This window comes from Oxyura jamaicensis, chromosome 7 (assembly GCF_011077185.1).
Source record: "Oxyura jamaicensis isolate SHBP4307 breed ruddy duck chromosome 7, BPBGC_Ojam_1.0, whole genome shotgun sequence".
Classification (NCBI taxonomy): Eukaryota; Metazoa; Chordata; class Aves; order Anseriformes; family Anatidae; genus Oxyura; species Oxyura jamaicensis.
The window spans coordinates 16,942,308-16,966,291 of NC_048899.1; the positions used below are offsets into that span (position 1 = coordinate 16,942,308).

Genomic DNA, 23,984 nt, shown 5'->3' on the forward strand with positions numbered 1-23,984 from the left:
GTCCCAGTGCTCCATGACCCGCACAGCAAGATGTTCTTTCTCATATGCAATGGGCTGAGGGTGGCTGTGGCACCGGTCAGGGACTGAGGAGTGAAGGAGTGGGCTCGAAATCAAATAGGGTTTCCCTGTCTGGGTTTGAATCCTGCTCACACTGACAGATGTTACCATCAGCTTGTGGATGGGGGTCCACACTGGTTCACCATGGGAGCAGCAGCCCCCCACCAGTGCTGGGTTCTCATTGTCCAGTTTGTGCCTTTGTGCTCCTGTTCTCCATGTTCCCATCCCTTCTGGTCCCAGCCCTGCAGGTGCTACCGGCCTGCTGCTGATCTGGTTGTACCTCAGGCAGTCCTCTGGGGCAGCCACAGCAGAGTACTGGGGATGGGTGGAGCAGGGAACATTTGCTTTTCTTCATGTTGTGTCACCTTGTCCTAGTCTTTAGTGGGCATTGATGAGTAATTTCTGTTGGAGGTTGCTGAGGAAGTGCTGCTCAAGCCCCACAAGGACACTTCAGTACAAGCCCTCCCGTGTTGTTGATCCGATACCCTTTCTGTCTGCTGGCTGCAGATCAATGCAGTTAATGAGAAACCCTGGTGCTGGGCAGAGGCAACCGGCTGGGTGCTGGGAACGCTGCTGCTTCCCAGCAGGACTGCAACAGCCGGAAAAACCCACACATTTGAGGAGCCGAGCCTGGGGCCACGGGGTTCAGGCAGACCCGAGGACCATGGCCAAGATGGTGGAGTGCGTCCCCAACTTCTCGGAGGGGTGCAGTAAGGAGGTAAGGGTCGAGGGGTGGGCAGTGGTGGGGTGGTGGGCAGCTGGGTTCCCATACATCCTGCAGTGGGTTTTGTCTTGTGATTTGCAGCCTGGCTTACAGTTTTCCAGGACTCCTGTACTTCTGCAGTAATTTTCCATTATTTCTGGGCCAGCTGAAATCGTACTGAATTCAGCTCAGTGAGAAAGTTCACCGTCTTCCCTGGGAACTAGAACAAGCCTGTGTGGAACAGAGACCACAAGGGACAATCTGCAGCATTTCAGAGGACTGAAAGCACCAAAAGGTGCTTGCTTGGGCCTGACTGGGACCATCAGAGGGCCTGTGCAGTCAGTGCTGTGCACCTTTCTCTGATGGCTAATGCTGAAAATGCCCCCACAGAGTGCCTGCTCCCATTTTGCACCTCATTAAGAAGTGGGGGCTCGGTGCCTTGCCTGCTGCTGCCTGCAGGTCTGGGTGGTCTGGCAGAGCCCCACTGAGAAACCTTGCTTTCAGCTGTTTTTCCAAACACGCCAGCCAGGTCAATGTTGCCTGTGCAGTATTCAGGCTGCACTTTGCCCCTGCAGGTCAGCAAACCTCAAATTGCTGAAAAACTGCTGCTTCCTCTGGGGAACGGCCTTTGTGGAGCCAAATCTGTTCTGAAGCTTGCAGGGGACAGTGTCCTCAGGAGCAGCAACTTGCAATGGAGCTCTATCACAGCAGCAGCTGGGCAGCTCTCCCAGGGCTTGGGGCTACCTGGGCGCTCTCTCAGAGTCCCAGATCCCCTGGCTGGGATCTGGATGCTCATGCCCCTAGGTCCTGTATCCTCACCTCCTTCCTGATGAGCCTCATGATAGGTGCATCCCCGGCACCGGTGGGAGCAGGGTGGAGACACCTGAGAAAAGGCATCCTCACCTTGCACAGCTGCTGGGCCTGCAGTGGGAGTCTCACCAGCCCAGCCACGTTGCCCCCTTTGGCAGGTGATTGAGGCACTGGGGCAGGCCATCTCCCGGACACCTGGCTGCGTGCTGCTGGATGTGGACGCTGGTGCCTCCACCAACCGTACTGTCTACACCTTCGTGGGGACCCCCGAAGCTGTCGTTGAAGGGGCGCTGAGCGCAGCCCGTGTGGCCGGGCAGCTCATCGACATGAGCCAGCATACAGGTGAGCAACCCTCTGCACCCAGCCTGGGCAAAGCCCCTGCCTCGGCTGGAAGGAAGAGGAGGCACCAAAGTGCTGCCAGAGGGCAAGCACAGTGTGTTTCCAGCACTGTAGGATGGATGCTGGTGAGACCACACAGGGCTCTTGCTCATCCTCCCGATCCAGAGGGGCTGCATCCGTCCTGTCCCCAGGCTGGAGTAGGCATTACTGCTGCAAACTCCACTTTCCTTGCCGTGACAGTGCTCAGTCTGCAGAAGCAGCAGGGAAAGGGCCCTCATCCCTCCTTGTCTGCTTGCTCTTCTGGGACCCAGTCTTGATTTCTGCCCCGGCCCCAGGTGAACATCCTCGCATGGGGGCCCTGGACGTCTGCCCCTTTGTGCCAGTGATGAACGTCAGCATGGAGGAGTGCGTTGCTTGTGCTCACGTCTTTGGGCAGCGCTTGTCAGAAGAGCTGGGGGTGCCTGGTGAGTGAGAGCTGGGCAGCCCCGCTGGGCCCCTGTCGCCCTGCATATTCCCAGCAATACTTTTACAAAAGCTTCACCATGGGCAGAAGGGGGCACGCCCCACAATAGGCAAAGTCAGACCCTGCTACACAACTTGTTCACCACCGCCCTGCCTTGCAGTGTACCTGTACGGAGAGGCGGCCCGAGAGGAGAGCAGGAGAACCCTACCTGCCATCCGTGCCGGGGAGTACGAGGCACTCCCCGAGAAAGTGAGCCTGGCTTTGTGGGAAGGGAGACGGGGGCCTTGCTCCAGCCAAACCTTGGTGCCAGGGGGAGGGAACCTCCTTTCTCGGGAGATTGCTTGCACCAGCTGAGGTGTGTGAGTCTAGAGCACGGGTAGCAGGGCACGGGCACCGCCTCTGCTCTGTTCACACACCTGGGTATGAGGTGCACCCCAGCATGACAGAAAAGTCCATGGGCTGGAGAGACCCCAGTGAGACGGCTGGGGCTGAAGCATGGGAGGTGAGGGAATTCACTTTGTCCTCTCTGTGACACGAGGAGCCAGAACATGCTGGAGAACCTTAATGAAGTATCTCCTCTGGCAACAGGTGAGACACTTCTGCTTTATGCCTTTGGAAGCTTTTCTGAGAAAAGAAATAGGAGGAAGATTTGAAGTGAAACAGTTGCAGAAAGAAAGATAAATGTTTCCTTTTTATATCTGGATTTTCCTCCCTTCACATGAGCATTTTGGCCAGATGAGAGGAGCTGATGAACTGCTTTGGGTGCTGATGGGCACTGGGGTGCTGATGGCAGACACCAGACAGGAAGAGAGAAACCACCTCCAGGAGGGCAGCTCATGCTGCCCAACAGCACCCATGTGCTCTCCTCCCTCCCCAGCTCACAAAACCCGAGTGGGCTCCTGATTTCGGGCCCCCAACCTTTGTCCCCCGGTGGGGGGCCACAGTGACGGGGGCCCGGACCTTCCTCATCGCGTACAACATAAACCTGCTGTGCACCAAGGAACTGGCACACCGCATCGCCCTCAACATCCGCGAGCAGGGTCGCGGCTCCAACCAGGTACCCTCGTCCTGCCTGCTTACCCCGCTTCTCCTGGGCTGGGCCGCCACTGCTGCGCCTTGACCACAGTGGTTCTCCACAGCCTGGACGCTTGAAGAAGGTGCAGGGCATCGGCTGGTATTTGGAGGAGGAGAACATCGCCCAGGTTTCCACGAACCTGCTGGACTTTGAGACTACGCCACTCCATGCCGTCTACGAGGAGGTCTGCCGTGACGCAGAGGTGGGTAGTGCATGATGCGTGATTCAACGGGAAACCTGCAGAGCTCATCTCCCTCCAAATGCTCAGCCCCAACCCATAGTTGGACTCTGCTTTCTCTTATACTCAGCTCATCCAAGCTGGGCAGAGACCTGAACCGCGTGTAAACTCCAAAAGCTCCGCAACTTGTTGCTAACCTCAGCTTCTGGCTTATCTCCACAAGGCAGGAGAAACATTGAAGGCTTTCCATCAGCCCCCGAGGTCCTGGGAAGGGATAGGAACCACCAGACTGGGGTGGCAATGGAGGCAGGAAAGGCGGCTCTGGGGGCACTCATGTTTCTGATGTCCTTTGCAGGCACTGAATCTCCCTGTGGTGGGATCCCAGCTGGTAGGGCTTGTCCCAAAGAAGGCCATGCTAGACACAGCTGAGTTTTACATCAAGAAGGAAAAACTCTTCATCCTGGAGGAGGAGCACAAGATCAAGCTGGTAAAGTGGGTCTTCCCAGTCCTGAGACAAGGGTGGGATCAGAAGTAAGACCCCCCAGATTCCTAAAATGCCACTGAGCAGGGACTTGGGACCAGGACAAGCCACAGGCATGTTGGATGACCTGTAACACTTGCCTTGAGGGATGGTGCCTAGAAAGCTGTGAGGGGACAGCAACTGGGACAAACTGTTTCGCAGTCCTGAGGATGCTGAGATGCTCAGGGGAACAGAGACCCCATCCAATGAGGACAACTTACAGGCAGCAGCTGCCCAGCCTGCCTGCACAGAGCCTGTGAGGGAAAGGACACCCCCACACAGCTCAAGGGCACTGTCCCAGCACCAGTGTAAGCTGGAAACAAGGAGGCAGGCTCTGTTTTCAGCTCCAGGAGGGAAGGGAGTGGGGAGGGATTTTGCCACCCTATCAGGAATGTGCTAGATAAGAGTGAGCTAATTATTTATCGGTGCAGTTTCCAGTCACCTGCGGGCAGCTGCACACCACCCCCACCTTTGGGACGGGAGGTACTGGTGACACCAGCTTCCCTCCCCTCGGGTGGTTGCCCCTGCAGCCCTTTCCCGGGGCCAGACCACCCAAGGTTAATTAAAAGCAGGGCACGAGGATGCAGTGGGTGGTGTTGGCGGGGTGCACGGAGCTGGCTGGGGCTGACATGCGGTGCTGCTCCTTGCAGGTGGTCAGCCGGCTGGGCCTGGACTCCCTGTCTCCATTCAACCCCCGGGAGCGCATCATCGAGTAGGGGCCCCTCCTGCTGCTCCTCACTGTCCCCGTCTCTGCCAGGCTGGGGGATCCTGCTGCCTGCCTCTTGTGCTGAGATTAATTTGGGAAAGCGAAATCCACCTGGAAATCAGGGCGTGCACTTACAAGTCCTTGTGCCCTTGCCCTGGGATATGGCTTCAGAGCCCAAGCCAGCATCTGGGCGCATTTCTATCCCATCAAATGCTGCTTGCAGTGAGATGCTCCTCTCATGAAGAGCAACCCCTGGCATCACCAGGAGGCTACCTGGCTCCTTCTCCTCTTCCCCTCCTGCTGATTGTCTGGGACTCCCAGCAGAGTGCTGTCCCCCTTCCCAATCACCCGTGGGCCAAGGGGTAGATGAAAACCCAGAAGAGAGGGACGAGGAGGGATTGGGTGGTGGTGGCTGCCAGCACAGGGGTGGTCTGACCCACGGTGTGCCACAGGTACCTGGTGCAGGCAGGAGAGGACAACAGGGGGCTGGTGGCAAAGCCGCTGGGAGCCTTCGTGCGAGCAGTCGGCGGGAGGACGGCAGCACCAGGAGGAGGCTCGGTGGCCGCAGCTGCGGCCGCTCTGGTACGTTCCCTGCCCAGAGGGGGGTTCCTGCCTGCCCACACGGGGGTCTCTCCCCGAGGGGGTCCCTCCCTGCCCTCCTGGGCACTTCTCCAGGCACCTGGGGGGTTCCTTGGTGAGGAGATCTGGTGCAGCGGTAGTGGGAGGGTCTGTGCCCTGCTGGAGAACTCAGCACTGTGCCCTCACAGGGAGCAGCCCTGGGCTGCATGGTGGGGCTGATGAGCTACGGGAAGCGGCAGTTTGAGGAGCTGGATCCCATCATGAGGAAGCTGATCCCTCCCTTCCACCAGGCCATGGATGAGCTAGTGGCGATGGTGGATGCCGACTCCCAGGCCTTCAGCAGCTACATGGTGAGGTCTCACCCACAGCAGCCCTGCTGTGGGCAAGGGGGGCTTACCCTCTGGGAAGGGACCAGCAGCACAGCACCCTGGTGCCCTTTGGAGCAGGACTGGGGGAAGGGGCATCACCTGGGAAGGGAGCCTGAGCACAAGTGAGGGAGCTACTGGTTCCGCTGTGGCACCTGGTGGAAGACACACGGGATCTCAGAGCACTCCAGGCCACCAAACTTTATTTTTCTTGCCTGCAGGAAGCTATGAAGCTGCCAAAAAACACCCCTGAAGAGAGGGAAAGGTGAGCCCTCAGACTGGTGAGGGCTTGCAGTGGTGGTGGGAGCTTGCACACAAGCTTGCACACCAGCTTCTGCACGAGCAGGACTGACCTGGGTTTGTCCCAGTGCTCACCTAGGGCTATCCCCTATCCCAGGCGTGGGGCTGCCATGCAGCAGGGGCTGAAGACAGCTGTGAAAGTGCCCTGTACCTTGGCAGAGAAGGTGAACAGGCTCTGGCCCCCACTGAAGGAGCTGGCACACCATTGCAACCTGGCCTGCAAATCCGACATCCAGGTACAGCCCCATGCTTAGGAGCTTCTGTGGGCACAGGGTTCACACACTGTCTTGGCTGGGGCTTCAGAGGCTGCCTAGCTCACTGCTTGTCCACACCAGATTTTCCACCGCAGTCTGACCTGTGTGGGGGACACATCTAGCTAGCATTTCTTCGCAAACTGCCCGCTGCTTTTTACCTATTTACTTTCTGGAAGCTTGTGAGCCTTTCAGGAAAGCTGATCTCCAGCAGCCCTTTCCTGAGTTTTCACATCTGTGGCAAGGTTGTGAAATGTTTCCCACATCAAAGCCATGTGCTGAACGTGCCAGGTGGGAAGGTGCTGCTTCCCATGGCAGGCCAGGGAGCTGTCATGGGAGCAGAGATCCAGAGACAAACTGTAACGCAAGGGTCTGCCCTGCTGCCAGGCCATGAAGTGCTGCTGGTGCAGTAGGAGAACTTTCCAGAAGCCTCTTTTCATAGGTGGGAGCCAAAATGTTGGAAGCTGCTGTGTTTGGAGCCTATTTCAATGTCATGATCAACCTCAAAGACATAACGGATGAGAAGTTCAAGCTTGCCGTAAGCATGGGCTGGAAGTATGCACCTGCCCTGGAGGTGGGGATGAGGTTGGACAGAGTGGGAGATGTGGCCCCCGGGACCCCTTGTGGAGGGGCTGTGGAGGCTGTGGGCACAAGGACACCCCTGTGCCAAGGTAGGGACTGAGACATTGCAGAGCTTGGAGGAGATGCATGGGGTGGAGGGTGGCGGCCTTGTCAGTCCTTCTGTCTGGAAACCATCCATCTTTCCCTCCCCTGCAGATGTCGCAGAAGGTCTCCGGGCTGCTGGAGGAGGCAAAGCAAGGCTTGGCACTTGTGCTGGCGCTGCTGGAGAAGCGGGTGGCCTGAGAGGCACTCAGGGCTGGGCTGGGAGATACATGGGGGATACACAAATACAGCCGGGAAACACACTCGTTCCTGCCTGGGCTCCTTCGGCACCCGCCCCAGGGGAGCTGCTCCGCTCAGACAGGTCCCAGTGTTATGTCCCCTGCCTGTGCTGGACCTTCTTTGACCAAAGCTGGGACCCTGTGGTGCTGCAGGGGTGGCGATGCCTGTGTGTGGGTGGGACCTCACCTGCCTGCGTCTCTGTGCCCAGAAAAACCCCGAGACACCCTCCTGCCGCGGGGCTGGGGCAGGGCTGGGCACGGGGCCGTGTCCCTTGCAGCGCAGCGCCTTGGCGGTGCGTGAGGAGCCTGTTGCATTGCTCACCTGCAGGGAGGGAGCACTGCCAAGCACGGGGCAGCACCGGCAGGCGGCAGGGAGATGGGGGCATGGCACTGGGTGGCACTGGGGGAGCTCTGCCCCCTCTGCATAGCTCCCCGGAGAGGAAGGGCTGAGCATGGGGGTGCCCAGTCTCTGTCAGCCCCGTGCATGTTTCTAGCGGCAGATGTCACTTCTGCCCTCACACTGTCACAGCACCCTGAGCTCAACCTGTTTGCAGGGGCCTGCCACCCCCAGCCCCCTTTTCCCAGCAGTGACACAGGGCTCATCAGCAGGGCCCCGAGCCCCCTGCCCTGCAGCAGCCCCATGGGGCCGTGAGCCCCACACTGGCCCCTGGGCACATCAGCTGCGCTGGGGGCACTGCGCCAGGGTTCATGGCAGGGACGCCTGACTCACCCCATCACCTGACGCCACCACCCTCCGTCCCGTGTTTTCTCCAGCCCTGCTGGACCTTTGTGCTGGGTGGGAGCGGCGCGCTGACGTCTCCCCGTGCCCATGGTGACTGCGGGTTTCGCTGCTCTCCGGTGTCACCCCTGCCTGCCGCACCCTCCCCGGCTGGGCAGGGCCCTGTATTTAAGGGGTGGCTGAGGGCTGGCTCGGGAGAGCCACGTTGAGGAGAGCTGTCGGGGCTGTGGTACTTACAGAGGGGTCTGTTCTGCACGGCGGGTGAGCAGAGGCAGTCCCCACTGGTGGGGCTGGGAGGCACTGGGGCTACCAGAGCTGGTGCTGCACCAGGACACGGTGTCCCTAAACCCCTGATGCTCCTGCTGGGTGCATGGGCTTGGCTTGCTCTGGGACACACAGGGTAGTTGTGTTGGGCTGGAGTTGGTGCATTTTTTCTGTTAATGATGGAAATCATATGCTGGGGGTGGTGGTGGTGGTGGCAGTCACTCTCAGGATCCCTGGAGAGGACAGGATGTCTGGGATCCTAAAGTGGGACTGGTGTTGTCTCTCTGCCTGGGGCATGTGAGTTGCACACCGGCTGATGGCCCATGCCCACCTGTGTGGAGTGGTCCCAGGGGAAGCCCTGCACCGTGGCCGCGTGCTGCTGGGGAGCGCTGACAGTGCCTGTCCTTCCCTTGCAGCTTGGAGCCAGTGAAGGATGTGGAACCCCAACCAAGGTGAGTGGCCGTGGGGCTGGGCTGGCTGCCCGTAGGTGCTGCACAGTCAGTGGGGCTTGGGGAGGGGCTCAGTGCAGCCCCCACGGGCACCCTAAAGGACTACCTGTGCATCAAAGGGGAGTGGGGCGTCATTTGAGAAGAGGGGGTAGACCAGGTGGGGTCCTTAGGGTGCACAGGTACACCAGCTCCCTACATTGCCTTTCCAGGGAGGGCCTGGCTCTGCTCACTCATAGTCCCCTTCTTCCTCCTAGGACCGCCACCGCCACAGGTGCAAATCTGCCCGCCTGCCCCTCCGACATACCCGTACCCAGGGCCCTGTAATCCAGCTGGGCCCTGCCCTGGCTACCCGGCAGTGCCACCCAGCGCCCCTGGGGCCTGTCAGCCAGGACACCCAGGTCCCTGTCAACCAGGACACCCAGGTCCCTGTGGCCCCCAACCTCCTTGCCACCACCCGCCGGGACACCACCCACCAGGCCACCACCCACCGGGCCACCACCCCCACGGGCATCCCCCACCAGGGATGCCAGGGTGCCCACCAGCCCACCCTGGCTGCCATCAGAAACACCATAAGAAGCACAAGAAGAAGCACTCCAAGTCCCACAAGCACCACGGTGGCAAGGTAAGGGTGTGGCGGCTGCAGCTGCCCCAGCTCTCTGTTGTGGTCCTCTGCACCCCATGCGTGTTCCCCTCTGCCTCACTGCAGCTGGAATGAGCTAATGGGTTGCCAATGGCTTTTTTTATTATTATTATTTTTAATTGGAAAGTCCCTTTTGTTTTATAAATAGGCAAGCATGAGTCATTTCAAATGAGTCTTTAGAAACCTTATCTGTGAAGTTCCTTGAAGCCACTCAAAACAGTGGATTGCTACAGCTCAGGGAGCTCCGTGCAGTGTGTTAAATCCCACAACTTCCTTCTCTTGCCCAAACCATGTGAACCACGGCTGCTCAGTGTCCCACATCAGAGGACCAGTGCAGCTCCCTTTCAAAAATCCTCCCCATCCAGAAGAGAAGGAAAAAAAGCAACAACAAAAAAAAACAAAAAGGAAAGAAATTCTTAGGGTACTAAGTAGCTCTGTGTCTGCTGGGTGGAGATGCTGCAGTAAATGATCTCCTAGGGATGGGTGCTATCCAGACAGGCCTGAGTGAAGGGCTGCAGAACAAAACCCCAATTCCACCATCCAAGGTAGATGCAATTCCCAAACAGTGCAAGCCCTCAGCTACTTTTGGCATTTGATTGCTTGTAAGGTGATTTGCCTGGACGTTTGCCCTTGCTGGCAGAGACCAGAACCCTTCCGGAGTTTGTTTAATTGGCCTGAACAGCCTTGAGAAATAATAATAAAAAAGCAGCCCTCCCACAACGTGACCATAATTACATCTGCCAAGCACCATGGCAGAAATATAACGGTGCCTAGCTCAAAAATGTGTCATGTAACAGCACTGCAATAAACCTTGTCATCATTTTATTAGTAGCCATTTCATCTTAATGCCAAGGTAGCTTGGCAGAGGTTTGCTGTCTGGGGCTATGATGCTGTATGTCACCGCCCTCTGCATGGCCACAGCCCCTGGCATTGACACTGGTAATTACCGGCTTGCAGCTCAGCCTGTGCGCAGACCTGCGGGCACACCTTTTGGTGGCGTGCAAAGGCGCTCACCTGGGGTGAGGTGAGTCTGCAGCCACGATGGGCGTGCGTTGTGGCTGCTTCCAGCTCAACCTCGACCCAGCTGGACCCTGGGAACAGGCACCCGTCTCCTTCCCGGCAGCAGCTGCAAGTGGTGGGCACACTGTGCTGGGAGGGATTCGTGGAGCCAAAATGTCCCTGGACAAGTCCCCAGGTCTCACACCTGCAGCCATTAACACCTGTCAGAAGTGGTGTGGAAGAGGGTTGTTTCTGTGCTATCCTGAACTGGTTTCATCTGTTCCTCCTCCAGCACTCAAGCAGCTCGAGCAGCTCGAGCAGTTCTGATTCTGACTGAAGAGGACATGTTCCACCTGCATGGTGGTGAAGCCCTGGAGGAGACAGCATATGAAGACAAATGTCCCACGGGAACCACCTGCTTGTTGTTCTGCCCTTTTCTGCTGTCTCTGTGGTCTGCATTTTGCCTGTTGAGTGATTTTCTCGCTTTTAGTTTGTAAATTGTTTGACCTGCAGTCACTGTAAGAGGACAACCAGCAGCTCTGGCCTGTGTTTAGCAAGAAGGGGCTCTCATCCCACACTGAGAGGCATCCCCAAGACTGTGGGTAACAGCACAAGGAATTTCACGTGCTATTTGGCAGTCTGTGGTTGTTTATCCCTCTGACATGATGCCAGCTGCTTAAGCAGATCCCATTGCTTACAGAACTCCTTGATTATTTGTGTGAGCTTCTCCAGCTGTAGCAGAAGGGCTAGCTGGAGAATACCCTAGCTTCTCCCTTGCTGAGCTGCATGGGTTGTTCCTCCATGCTAGTGTGTGCGTGTGCACTGGGGAGGTCAGGTTTCACTCCTGCAGCTGCATGTCCTTCCCAGAACGGCTCCTCTTTCACTGTAGTCCTGCTCTCCTCGTAACAGAGAAGGGAGTAGGAGAATATATGCTCTTTAAAGTGTATCTGGTCAAGGGCCCCATTCCAAGGCAGCATGGGGTAGTAAGAAAGAGAGGAAGTGTCAGGAACCAACTCTGGTCAGTTACACTAATTTATGAGAATATATGAAAATTTAGGAATGTTTATTCCAGCAGAATAATCTGACAGAGGACTGCTAAGATGGGGGGCAATCACTATAAGCAAACCTCCCAGTCCCAGTAATTGGTGAGCTAATGAACTACAGGGGCCGCTTGCAGGAAGGCTGACCCTTGCAGCTGGTAAGATTGTGAACCGAGTGGCCCCAGACTGGGAGGGTGCAGAAAATGCAGAGCTCTGCAAGCCCATGGAGGTGTGCAGGGGGCCAGGGGAACAGGAGTATCGAAGAGGGGGGACAGGTTGAAAAGGGTATAAAAGGGTTGGTTGTGTGTAAAATGGGGCTGGTCAGCATGCTTGTCTGGCTAAGCCCTTTGCCTGATCACCACAGTTTATCCTTTCTTCTTATATCTTTTGCTCATTAAATCATTTTTCTAACTCTGTCCATGTATTTGCACTCTCTGTACTGTGTGTATGTGAGCTGTGATGATTAAATGCCTGCTGCTGGTGAGACCTGTATGTGGTGGGTGAACCCCTGTGCCAGCTCCCAGAGCCAGGCTGGGAACGGGCACCCTGGCCTGTGGTGCCATCCCTGGGCCAGAGCAGCTGGAGGAGGTGGCTGTGCTCTTGTTGCTCTTCACCTCCCGTAACGCCTGACCAGCAGCCCTGCGCCAAGGGAACATGAACCAGGGGAGGGGTGAAGGCATCGCTGGGAGACCAGGGTCTCGATGGGCACTGTGGATGTCTGGGGTTGGGGCAGAGGAACAGGTCTGCGAGGGAACTGGAGGTGCTGGGCAGTGAGGAGGACTGGAGGGGTCCCATCAGCCTCCTGTGGTCCTTCAGGGCCTCAGAAGTGCCCTGTGCTGCATGAATCTCTGGCCATGTGCTCCAGCATTTTCAAGGAAATGAAGAAAACAAACTTATCCTGACTTACCAGCTTAACACCCAGAGGAGAATCAGCTGCTCATTAGAAACAAACAACAACAACAACAAAAAGGAGAGAGACAAGATAAACTACGGAATAAAGTGGCTTTTTCAGAATAGGGTGAAAAGAGTTTATTTGTTTATTTTTGCAGGCAGCACAATTCAAGTTCAAATCTGGGTATTGTTCAGGAGATACTGGTGGGAAGAAGGCACCATAGTTACTTTGAGCACTCTAGGATGACACGAAGGCAGCCCCATGTGCTGCACAGTATTTTGTGAGTTGCTGGGAGGCATGCTGCCCCTCTCAGCCAGTATTTTGGGTGCTTTAATAAATGAACAGGTTCTGGTGAAAGTTGGAATGGCTGAAAGAAGTGAAGGAGAATGAAGGTCTTTAAGCTGACCTGTGAAATTTAGGATTGATAGAGCACCAAAAGGAGCACCTGCAGACAGTTGTTGAAGGCAGCGAGACCTCTAAACACCCATTGCTCCCGGGGAAAAAGGAGCAAACAACCAAGGACCATGCAAAAGGAAAGCAAGTCACTGACCACTTCAAGCAGCATGGGATGTGTCAGAAACTTGCTCAGTCCTCTCAGGGGCAGAAATCCCAAGAGAACAAAAAGGATGATATAGCTGGGAAAAGGGCTTGCTAAAGAATGGATGATGGCACAATCATAAAGCTCCTCAAAGGACACTCAATGAGACTGGGAATTTTGGGACACTAGAGATGATCATTTGTCCTACTAAACTGGAAAGGTTTCTTGCTTCTCTGATAAGCCCTCCAAGGATAACAGTTCATACACAAGGCATAACTTGGTGTGTGTAAAGCTTTACAGACATACTTCATATGGCTCTGTATCCTGCTTAGATCTTGGTTTTAATTAGCACCATAAATGTAAGATATGTGACTTGTCATCATGAAAATCAAAAGAGAGGTCTGAATTTTGGGCAGAAAGGAGGACCCAGAGGGCAGCTGCATACACACTGTTCTAGGCCAGCTCAGAGTTGCTAGCAACCATACAGAGAGAAGGAAATAAAACAGGTAATATCTGGGGTGTGTATACTGGTGAGAGGAGGACATGTGCACTCTATTCAATTAACATATCCACCTAATGAACCTGTCAAAGAAGCTGGGTTGGGAGAGGCTGTCATAGTCCTTCTCCCGGAAGATGGCTGCCCGGTCCCCAAGGCCAAGCTTCAGCAGGACATCCATGTCTACGTCACTCCCAAGAGCCACTACCGTGGGCATGACGTCTTGCTTCTTCATGGAGTTGATGGCCTCCTCGAGGTTCTTGCTTCCTGTGATGCCATCAGTGATGAAGACAAAGGAGAGCTCAGCGTTGCGCCGGGCAAATCGCTGCCCATTTCCTGGGCTGAGCACAATGTTGTTGATGGCGTGTATGATGGCTGACCCAATGTTGGAGGATGAGTCCAGATACTTGATCTGTGCCAGCGCATTGGAGATTTCCGTCAGGTTGTGGGTCAGTGGGAAGACCACGTTCTGCTCTCTCTCACTGCCGTACTGCAGCAGTGCAATCCGGGCATTCATGTTGTCATTGTCGCTCCTGGCCAGTGTGAGCTGTCGGGCAACCTCCTCCACAAAGTTGTGGGCCCTGTGGAAATTCTGCTCCCCGATTCTTTCAGAGCCATCAAGCAAGAAGACAATGTCAACGGGGCGCTGTGTACACTGGGCCACTGCAAGCTCTGCAGGAGAAAGAAAAAAACAAAGTTGGGAGCATGAGAAAGCCTACAGAATACGGCTGGGGCTTGCCTCATGCAGCTTGGGCTCCAGTCGCCTCTGCGCACACTTTTCCAAAGAAGGACAAGCCCCACGATGATGCCAAAGCCCGTCTTTGTGGCTGGTAATGTTGGGCCTTTGCTTCTGATTCCCTCAGTTCCTGGGCATGAGGAATGAATGTTAATTCCAGAACCTAGGACAGACCTCCAGAAACATCCAAGCATTAGACAGGTCTGAGCATTTTGTTCATTCCAGCTCTAGAATTACAGCCACCTTCTTAGAGCAGTGCCCAGCTTTTATATATAAGGGGTCTATATGGAGATCAACAGCACCCAGTGCTTGTCTTACATCTCGCTAATTTCTAGAGAGCGGCTTACTTTCAGAGGTAGTTTTCACACAAAGATTTGTAGGGATAAAGCTGATTTCATATCTTTCACCCAAGTTAGTTTAATCAGTAATTACCAATTCCTGAAGAGTTTATATAAAGGTCAGGCCATATGGTAGGAAAACATGGCTCTATCCCTGCTGGTGCACCTGCACATTGTAAAGCAGCTTTTGCAATAAATAACAAAGACCAACAGTTGAATGAAACACAGTGGGACATTGTCCTTAAGTCACTCAGAACAGCACCTTTCCACAAAGCAAGGCATGTAGGCATATGAATATATGCAGTGAGTGAACTCTGGAAAAAAAAGTGGAAGAAAACTATAATATTTGGAGCCAGGTGCTAGTTATGAACCATTCTTTTGTCACTTTGCAATGGTTACGTATAATGCATTTGACGTTCATCTGCATGCACTGGTTCTTTGAGAAAAACCTCCACTTTTGCTTTCGTGGATTTTCTTCCATTCTGGTGTAATAATTCTTCTGAGTTCCTTCTCTACTGAAAACCCTAGTCAGGAATACAATTGTAAATCAGTACTGGTTTGTGATGCACGTGCTGTGGCTGTCCACCTCCTGAGGTATTCCTCCATGGTGGCAGCAGGGCAAAAGCCATATTGCACTGTAGAGCAATTCTGCGGCGCAGACTGAGACTGACTCTCAAAAAGGTACTGGAGCAGATGTCATGTTGTGTTGCATAACTGGCAAGGACCAGGTGATTCTGGAGCAACTCCAGCCTGAATATCCATTTCTGGCATCGAGGGGCAACTTTCACGACAGGAACATCACATTAGGTTGAATTTCCGTATAGTGAACAAATCCAACTTGACAAAGCGCTTCCCCAGTGCTGAGTGCTGTTATACCTGGGGCTGCATTCAGCACGGTGGAAAGCTGAACCAAAGCGTTTTGTAACTCCTTGTATGATGTGAACAACAAATGAATCACTGTTTAGTATGAAAGTATGATGTGTGTATATATATACATGTATAGTCAACACTTGGCAAACAGCAGAACTGTACTTTAAGCAAAATAGATACATGTGCTCTTGAGACTAGACAGTGTGCAATGAATTCAGCAACAGGGGACTGTGCTCCCAGAGTAGCAGACACTGTGCATATTGTTGAACTCGCAGACTATTTGACACCACTTCTCTCCATAATAAAACATCAACACCTGATACCGGTACTTGTAGTTAAATCAAACTCACTGGACATTGCTAAATCCATGGTTGCTTTTGTTTCATTTTCCCTGACCTTGCAGACTTGTACTTCTTAGCCCACACTGTCAAATATAGCTATAATAATGCTGTGTCTTGAATGGTTCTGCAATGTCAATTCTGACTGAAGGAGAAAGCAACCTCTAAGTGATTCTGTTTTTCCCCATGATCTTTTTTAATAGCACATTTCCAAATTCAACTGCAATACTTCATTCCTTTAAAGCAATAAAGTTATGTACTCACCTCTGGCCAACCTTCTTTGGGAAATGTTGTCTATAGGTACATAGATGCTGCAGTTCCCAGCATGCAGGTGCTGCTGCCACAAGGAAATTTTGCCTTGGCAGCACCTGCAGCAGTGAACTCCAGGTGCTCCCCTGCTCTGTGCAGCCACACAAGGGAAAGGTGGAAAGGCATGTCCCCCTCAACCAGTCTGAAATCAGGGTAGGGGTCTGAAAAGCTGGTGGAAGTGAGTAGGTGGAAGAAAGGGCTGCATATTGAGTCAGAGAAGGGCTACCAGTCCGTCTTCCCTGGTGTTTGTCCACACATAGTCATGTTTTGATTACAAGCACAAACTGCCCCCTCACACTCCAAAGTGACCTAAAGCACTCGTTAGTAGCTCCTAGTTAAGCAGACATAAGAGTACCTCTGTGGAGCTTCGGTGAGGCCAACAGAATCACAGCACCACCTGGTTAGAGCCCCCTGCCAGGGGCAGGGACACCTCCCACTAGGTCAGGCTGCCCACAGCCCCCTAACACGCGGCTGGCTCTCCAGGCAGCTCTCTACCAGTGTCTACTGCAGGAATGTTCCCCAGAAAAACTCCCCATGCTCCTCAGAGCTGGAAAGGGCTGCCTTTGGACTGCGTGATCCCAGGAGGATGTAACATAGATGAGCAGGGCAGTACAGTGACAGCAAAACCTTGGGTTTGTCCTGTTCAGTACCACGCTTCGGTTCCCATGTCTGGGCAGCATGGACCTGAGTTCCCTTTCCTGCAGCAAGGAACAAGATTCCTGTCCTTAACTGTATATGGTCCTGTGAGATAAGCTCTTGGAAGCATCACCACAGATTAGCCCAACTAAAATCTTCACATTGTGCTTTTAATTGGAGCACTGGTCCTTCTAATGCATCTCACAGCAAGGCACGGATGCCTGCAGCTCACCGTACTGCCTACCGAGTGCGAGGAAGCAGCTGAGGCTGCCTAACAGAAGTGGCACAAAAAGCAGAACTGCAGAAATCACGCTGATTTTCCTGCCATCTGTAATTACGTGCATGTGCAAAGTAACCCCACCTGTTCACATAAAGTTCCTGCTTCTCCTAAGACCTGGGGAGCTTTTACTTCCTCTAGCACTTCACAGTGTTCACAGCTGAAGTGGGAGGCAGTGAGGAGGCAAATGATGTCCCAGCCTCTCCCAGGGCTTCCCCCTTTCACACTCCCTCCGTGTCCCCAGAGAGGTGGGGGCTGGCCTTCCCCTGATCTCTCCCCAGTCTCTGACCTGACCCCTCTGCACAACAGCTTTGCCCCATCACGGAAGGAACTGCAGCTGCGATGACATCTAACTGGTTTTGTCAGAGGATTAGCCAGGATTATGTCAGAAAACCACCACTGCACCCACATGCCTCTGTCTCAAAGCACTGCAGAGGCAAAGACATTCTCTCAGATTTTTTTTTTCGAAGCTCCCTGTAGGTTTTTGAGGTAAAAAAGTTTGTTTCTAATACTGTCCTGCTTTGCTAGGAAATATTTCCAAGGAAATGAAACAACCACTGTGGTGAGGTCTAAATCTGCTTTTCTGAAATCTTGCTGAATCCCAGTCTTGCTCAGCAAAATGTCCTAGCCTTGAGATGTTCTTTTCAAATCAGTGTTTCCTTGGGGTTTTCCCTCTAGCATCATGGCTGGAGCAGTTTAATTAACTACCCTGAATTCAGTCAGGCTGTCACATCCTAATTTTAGGGTAAAAATCGAAACAGTAGGGAGTGTGGCTTTGCACAGACTATCTGGAATACGTGGATTACAACCACAAATTAGCATATGGACTCAAGCACAGGCGGGTCCTCAAACTTTTGCTAGACTTTCACCTAAAACTCCTAGCACACCATTTAAAGCTCTCTGAAGCCTTTTCCCTCTATTATATCCCAGCAGTGGAGATCTCTGAAATCCCTGGCATTGCACAGACTGGGAGAAAAAAGTGCTGAAATGCTGGAAGCTTTCTTTCTTTTTTTCTTTTTTGTTTTTGGTGCAGCGTGCCAGGCTTTTTCATGTGCTGAACAACACAAACATCTCTCCTGTGTGTCTGTCACCGGAAAACTTCTAACCTGCATTGGCAAGCCCTAGATGTTGAAATGGAGCTGAAATAAAACACTGTAAAATGTTCAAAGTGGGCAAGTTCCTTGTTCCAGTGCTTGTTTCTGAGCTTGGCTACAGTATGGCAACTGGCTCCCCTTCACACACCTTGCAACAGAGTTCATTATAGCCCAACCACATTTTTGAAGACTGTACATCTCCATTCTGCCCATTAAATATGACATTTGCTCAGTATACTTTATTGCAATAATACCATGTCAGTTAGAGAGACTGCAAGATCCACTTGCTGGCAGTAAACACTTCTGTGCTTGCATGGGCATGCAAAATGCTCTGTTTTCTTCTTACAGGTTTAGGGGTCAGAAAATATTCTGGAGGCACAAATGGCAGTCATCTACCTGACTTTTTGTGAAAACCAGTGGTATTTGAGCTCATGGAAATATCACTCCTCACCTAAGTGAATCTATCCACAGCACTAGTGGTGTGTCTGTACTCTCTCTGAACCAAACTAGCACTGGGTATGGATTCATGGACTATATATACTACATCAAGTTTAAATACTTGCTTTTAAATAGCTTATGTAATGTATCACAGAGGTTTGTGCAGTCATTTGCTTAGGACTTCCTGGTCCTATATAACCTCTGTCTCCTAGATATGAATAGGTACACACAGCTAATTAAGACAAAGGAAACACAAGTGTACAAGCAGAGTAAAAGGCACACACAGCTTATACAGCCTCTGACAGAAGCACTCCTCAGGTTTTGCTGCTCTTGATGCAAAGCCAGGGATGCTCCCCTCTTGTACTCTTTGCTTTCTAACTGCCTATTGAGTGTTTGTACAGGAACACTGACTGCAGCGAGAAGAGACGTGCCTTGCTTTGCCAGTCTTGCCACACAACTGGTTTGCAGGACCTGAAGAAAGCCCTCACAGTAAGCCAGCAAGAGGGCACAGAAGATGCTTCAGAAGCAGTCAGCAAAGACAAATGTTGGAAAGAGGAGGAAAAGTGCATCACTGGGTTCACTGCCAACAAGGGGCTGGCTCCGGCCCGCAGCCACATGTACCACAGTCTCTGCGGTGGGGCCTCCCACTCACGTGCAGCTGAGGACTGGGATGCACCAGGCAGCCAGAGCACGGCAGGAGCAGGAAGATAAAGGACAGCAGCATGGCTGGCTCAGAGACCAAGGCAGTGCTGCCATCCTGCCAGGGCCTGGCAGCTCCCCTGCAGAAAAGCAGCAGGCAAAGCAAGAGCATCTCTGGAGAAAGCTGCAATACTCGCCACCCAGCCAAGCCGGAGAGGTCTGCCCCTTTTGTCACATCCCTGGCTGAGCCCAGCCAAGCTGTTTCACTGCCTGTGTCTCTCCTAAACTAAAAGCTTCTGCCAATGTACCTGCCCCCTCTGCCAAACAGGCACTCAAGGAAAGATGATTGCAGCTCCAAACAATTCTCCATCCCCGCTCAACCTCTGCTTCCACCCACTTTGAGTGATCTAGAACAGAGACGTCAGCAAAGCCCTAGCACGGTTTCTGGGTCCCCCACAATCTCACTGTGCACCATTTTGAAGGTGTCAATGAACAGGTCCATCCACTCTTGCCGCTCATTTCCAGTGGCAAACTTGGCTTTTTCGGCGGTAAAGGCCAAAGTGGCCACCAGCTGGGTGTACATTCTGGGGTCCTGGGTTTCCCGCGTGGAGTTTAGGAACTGGGCGATCGAATGTATGGTGCTGGGGAAATTTATGTTGACTCCCTCTTCCATGGGGCGGAAAATAAGTGGGTTTACGTTCCCAGGGTTCCTGTCATCTGCAAGTGAGCGTCAAAAGAATATTTTCAGGGCTTTCTAGTAACGGCCGTGTCTCTGAATGCTACCTGGCTTCCTATGCACACTGCACCACAGGAGAACAGAGCTAATGAGGGACAGAGAAGTAAAAATCAGAGCCAGATTTTAAATCTCAAGATCTAAGTGTCAACAACGGTGCTGGAATATAGGTCCCAGAATGGGACATGGCTCCCTCACTGAAACCAAACCCTTCCTGCAGCTCTCACAGGAAGGGCTGGAGCCAAAGATCACTGGTGAAGAAGGGAAGGCTGCCAGTGCACTGCAAAACAGCCCTTACAGGGACCTGGGACAGAGCATTGATAGGAAAGGATCTACCCCAGAGAGGCCAGACAAGGGGAGTACAGACCCTAATGCACCTGTGTTTCCACAGGCTGGGGACAAACTAGATATTTGTATAGACAGGTGTTCTGCCTGGGGCATCTGACTTGGGCAATGAGGAATTGCTAAATCCTGAAGAGCCTGGGAAGCACAGAATAAGTAAGAAAAGACGATCAGTTGCCTATCTCTGAGAAGTGAACTCATTATGCTTATGACCGAATGATTGTATCTTACAAGTATGATAGAATGAACAGCATTTGACAATTTGGTGGCAGGGCAACTAACCTTCTGCCACATTTATGATCAAGGAACCATGGGATTCATACTGACTTAAAGTGCACATCAAGGAAGAGGCCTCAGAAAATGACATGAAAACTTAACCATCCAATTCCTACCTACTAGTCCAGCATATTCACAATGGTCAAAACAGTAATTACAAAGAAGGCCACAAAGTCCAACTTCTTTCTGCACATGGAATTCACTGATACCAGACACCATGTGGCTTTGAACTCTGTCACATGCAAATTGTATGCAAGCCAGGGAGGCAGAAAGACTTCCAAGAGAGAGCATTATGTGAACTTGCTTGGCACTCAGCCCACCACGCTTTGGCTGGAGTTACTGTCCTGTGGTGTACAGTGCTCTCATGTGGTTTCCAAGCTTTTCAGAACCCTGAGAACCTCAGTCTCCACCTGGCTGTGCTCACCTTAAATTTGAATAAAATCCCAAAGCTCAAAGCCCTTTAGCATGGGTTAGAAAGAGCCTCACCGAGCATCATGCGGTTTCCATCAAAGCAAGTGGTCAGTTCATATTTGCTCAGCATTAACCCTAACCGAGCCCAAATCAAGAAACACTCCAGCATCCAGTAAGCGCCACAGTAGTTGATGGAAGGTTAAAGGAAGACAAGGGTCTGCCTTGAAAACAGGGAAACCTGGATTTCCTTAGTCAAAGCACTGAGAGGCAGCATGCCTTCATCTGCAGATGAGAACTCAGAGTGATGACATGCCCAGCTCTGCAAGGCAGTGGTGAGGAAGCTGGGTGCATGTAATAGCTCCTCCTTGCCATGTCCTGCTGACAAAACACAGGCTGGAGCTAGGGTACATGGCAGGAGTAATTGACTTGCTCTTTGAAGTGCCAGGACTGCAATTCTGACAACGTAAGGCCATAAAGTCCAAGACCAGGGCTGAGCATAGCTCCCCAACCCCCTGCAACCTGAACCTGTCTGATGCATCTGCAGCTGGACACATCCACCAGATTTCCATGAAGCTCACACACATATCCTGCAAAAGGCGCCATCTCCATTCCAAAGGTTTGCATTTAAGTTGGCGCCAACTGTTGAAAATGTTCTCAGGAAACAAGAGGAAGCTGAACACTGAGCCAGAGAACCCCCAGGCTCTGTTGTACTCCTTATGTCACAACTCATCCAACACCTTTCCTTACCACTATCCAAATGAGTTGCAAACCCTTCATCTAGAAGGGTTCATGACAACAATGCATTGTGAACCATCCTGTGCAGCAGCTGGATGGCGCTTTGCCCAAAGGCCCCTGAATCTCTCTGTGTATCACTTAAAACTTGGCCTACCATGCCTAGCACAGATCCTTGCACATCAAAGTTAACTTCTGCCTTGTGGAGAAGGGTGTGGTGGCACTTTCAGAAGAGGTCCACACCTACCCAGACATATCATTCCACCTCCCATGTCCTCTGGGGCCCAGGTGTAGTGCCTGCACTTGTCCTGGCCTGCCTGCAGCATGGTTTGAAGCACTACCCCAGGAGGGAACACCTTCAGATACCTCCTTGAGCCCCAGCTACTGTTTCTGTTCTGGTCCTCGGTGATAGCAGGTAGAGCGAAGTATTCTCACTTTGCATTAGGAACAGAGACACCCAAGCGCACTACAAAGAAAGGACAGCCAAATTTGCTTTGCTTTGGAGGGTTTTGATGGCCAAAGCCTAGGAGAGCATGAACTCAACTGCTCAGGTCAGTCTCTCCTACAGTTTTCCTCGGAAATAGGCAGGCTACAAAGACCAAAACCTTCAAAGACACCTGAGCAGTCACCAGTGTGGCATGGAGAAGTCACCTGCATTGCACAGATCCACAGGACAAAGCTCCTCAGAAGACACTCAGGAGTGTGTGTGGATGGCTCAGCACCATGGTTTAGCACTGCTTTCTCTGCATGGCCAGGTCCAGATTTTGAGAATATTAGCATAGCAGTCAGATATTTTAGACAGGAATAACACAGCTTTTCTGTCTTCAGATTTCTGGTCATTCTGGGACGATTCTCCCTTTGCTTTGTATGGAAGTTAAGGGACTTCTTTGAAAATTAAAGTTGAAATTCGGTATGGTACTGAGTTGAAGTGTGGGCTTTCAGAAAAACATGCTCATGGCAGGAGTAGAGTTCAAAAAATTGCAAGAACTGGCAAAACTTTGTCCCCTATAAGCTTTGTGTATATCAGCAAAGAGTGCATCTGTTGTATTTAAACAGGTGTGGAGACTCAGACAGTAACTCTAGGAGTTGCAGATCTGCCCTTTAATAAGTAAAATGTGATCAAGTAAAATCACCTGCAGCAAGCAGCAGCCATCTTTTATACCAGAGGATCAATCCTTACAGACTTTTTCCTTTGATCCAACACCCTGAGTTAATTGTTAATTAAAACACAGCCAGTGTTAGAGAAGCCAAAGCTTTCAGTCCACCATAGTGTTGTTTTCCAAACTCTCCCTACCCTCTGTTCTGCCCTCATCATTCACAAGGAGCATCCTGCCCAGTGCTGCAAGTTGTACTCTGGATTTCAAAGGACACTGGGTGGGAGAGTTTAGAAAGGGGTAGTACATAATAGAGACATGGAGCAAGTGAGAAATTAATTGGTGAGCTTGGAGGTCAAAACCTGGTGGGTCCCACAAATTTGGACAGGGAGAAATATCAGAGCTGAGCAATGCTCACACACTAACACAATGCACTAGTACCTACCTGTGAAGGGAACTCAGAGGGACAGGAAAGAGCAGGGGATGAAAATCCAGAGCCTCTCCTGATGTGAAATAACACTATTTCCCAAAGTCCCTGCTTTGTGAAGGTAATGAACAGCCTTGCACATCCCCTCCCACTCTTGAGCCTTGTTCACTCTCCCCTGGACCTACAACTATGTGCAGATGACACAAAGCTATTTGTAATGTTTACCTGTCTGACAGGGCAGCTCAGGGCAGACGATCTGGGGATCTGGAAGGAAAAGAAACAAGGAAAACTGAATGATGTGCAACCATCCCCCTTCACTGCTTGCACAACTGGAGTGGCAGGTTTCTCATAAGGGGAAAGGACAACGGCCCAAAAGGCTAACTCTTATCTGAGGAAGGACTGTTTATTCAGGGCTACATAAAGGTCAGTCCACCCACCATGAATGACCCAACTTGTGAGTTGGGACCTGCACAGTGTCTGCAAACCCCATTGCTAGAAAACTCCAGTTCCCATAAGTGCTAGGACAGGTACTGACCTGGACAAAGCATGTCCTCCATCTTGTCAATGAATTCCTCTGCCACCAGGTCTGAGAAGAGCCTCATCTTCTGGACTCGCTGGGGTTCATTGCAGGCAATGGAGACCAGGGTCTCGCTCTGTTCTGGCTGATCAAATATGTCTCCAATGCCAATGGTATTGACGAGCACATCCCTGCCACAAAGAGCTCCTAGGTTCTTGTCATCATCACGAGGGTCATAGCGTCCATCTGTGATCACCACAGCAAACACTTGGGCTTTCTCTCGACGGCTTTCTTTGATGAGCTTGTTGTAGGCAAACTGCAGGGCAGAAGGTGTCCAGGTGCCTCCAGCAATCCACTCCAGACGCTTCACTGCTTCCTTGAAGCTTGACAGTGAATTGATGCGCTCATCATCAAGCTTGATGGCTTCAAAGGTCCCCTCGTGACTGTACTGTACCACTCCAACACGGGCACC

General features: G+C 52.3%; 2 protein-coding genes and 1 long non-coding RNA gene across 5 annotated transcripts in view; 2 read left to right on the forward strand and 1 right to left on the reverse strand.

The window, feature by feature from the left end:
* The first annotated feature begins 565 nt into the window (after window positions 1–565).
* On the forward strand, window positions 566–7,272 carry FTCD (formimidoyltransferase cyclodeaminase). Of its 2 annotated transcripts, none has more exons than XM_035331062.1 (14): window positions 566–775; window positions 1,729–1,912; window positions 2,245–2,373; window positions 2,533–2,621; window positions 3,250–3,429; window positions 3,512–3,652; window positions 3,984–4,112; window positions 4,796–4,857; window positions 5,304–5,433; window positions 5,619–5,780; window positions 6,017–6,060; window positions 6,193–6,331; window positions 6,789–6,884; window positions 7,124–7,272. In XM_035331062.1, exons 1-14 carry the CDS (start codon window positions 569–571, stop codon window positions 7,208–7,210), a joined length of 1,779 nt encoding a protein of 592 aa, XP_035186953.1. In that variant the 5' UTR covers window positions 566–568; the 3' UTR covers window positions 7,211–7,272. The 2 variants fall into 2 exon arrangements, with proteins under 2 accessions (XP_035186953.1, XP_035186952.1); XM_035331061.1 differs by having other exon boundaries at window positions 567–775; window positions 3,512–3,649; window positions 3,981–4,112.
* A 565-nt stretch (window positions 7,273–7,837) lies between these two features.
* LOC118169633 lies at window positions 7,838–10,868 on the forward strand. Its single transcript, XR_004752206.1, has 4 exons — window positions 7,838–8,248; window positions 8,668–8,703; window positions 8,955–9,322; window positions 10,632–10,868. It is a non-coding gene; the product is annotated as an uncharacterized LOC118169633 (long non-coding RNA).
* A 1,506-nt stretch (window positions 10,869–12,374) lies between these two features.
* Window positions 12,375–23,984, reverse strand: part of COL6A2 (collagen type VI alpha 2 chain) — a 28,746-nt gene continuing 17,136 nt past the window's right edge. The window contains exons 26-28 of one of the 2 annotated variants that reach the window (XM_035331059.1): window positions 23,531–23,983; window positions 23,221–23,259; window positions 12,375–13,977 (exon numbers count right to left, since the gene is read on the reverse strand). In XM_035331059.1, the coding sequence (XP_035186950.1) occupies window positions 13,370–13,977; window positions 23,221–23,259; window positions 23,531–23,983 (1,100 nt within the window). In that variant the 3' untranslated portion in view covers window positions 12,375–13,369. Of the gene's footprint in view, window positions 13,978–17,275; window positions 19,698–23,220; window positions 23,260–23,530; window position 23,984 lie in introns of those variants that run through there. The other variant, XM_035331060.1, reaches the window with a different exon arrangement.

Bases quoted from the DNA above. Each gene is read 5' to 3' on its own strand.
- FTCD (XM_035331062.1), top strand. From the start codon at position 569: ATGCAGTTAATGAGAAACCCTGGTGCTGGGCAGAGGCAACCGGCTGGG. The intron at 2,374-2,532 runs GTGAGTGAGAGC...CCTGCCTTGCAG, and splicing joins AGAAGAGCTGGGGGTGCCTG to TGTACCTGTACGGAGAGGCG. The intron at 6,332-6,788 runs GTACAGCCCCAT...CTCTTTTCATAG, and splicing joins CCTGCAAATCCGACATCCAG to GTGGGAGCCAAAATGTTGGA.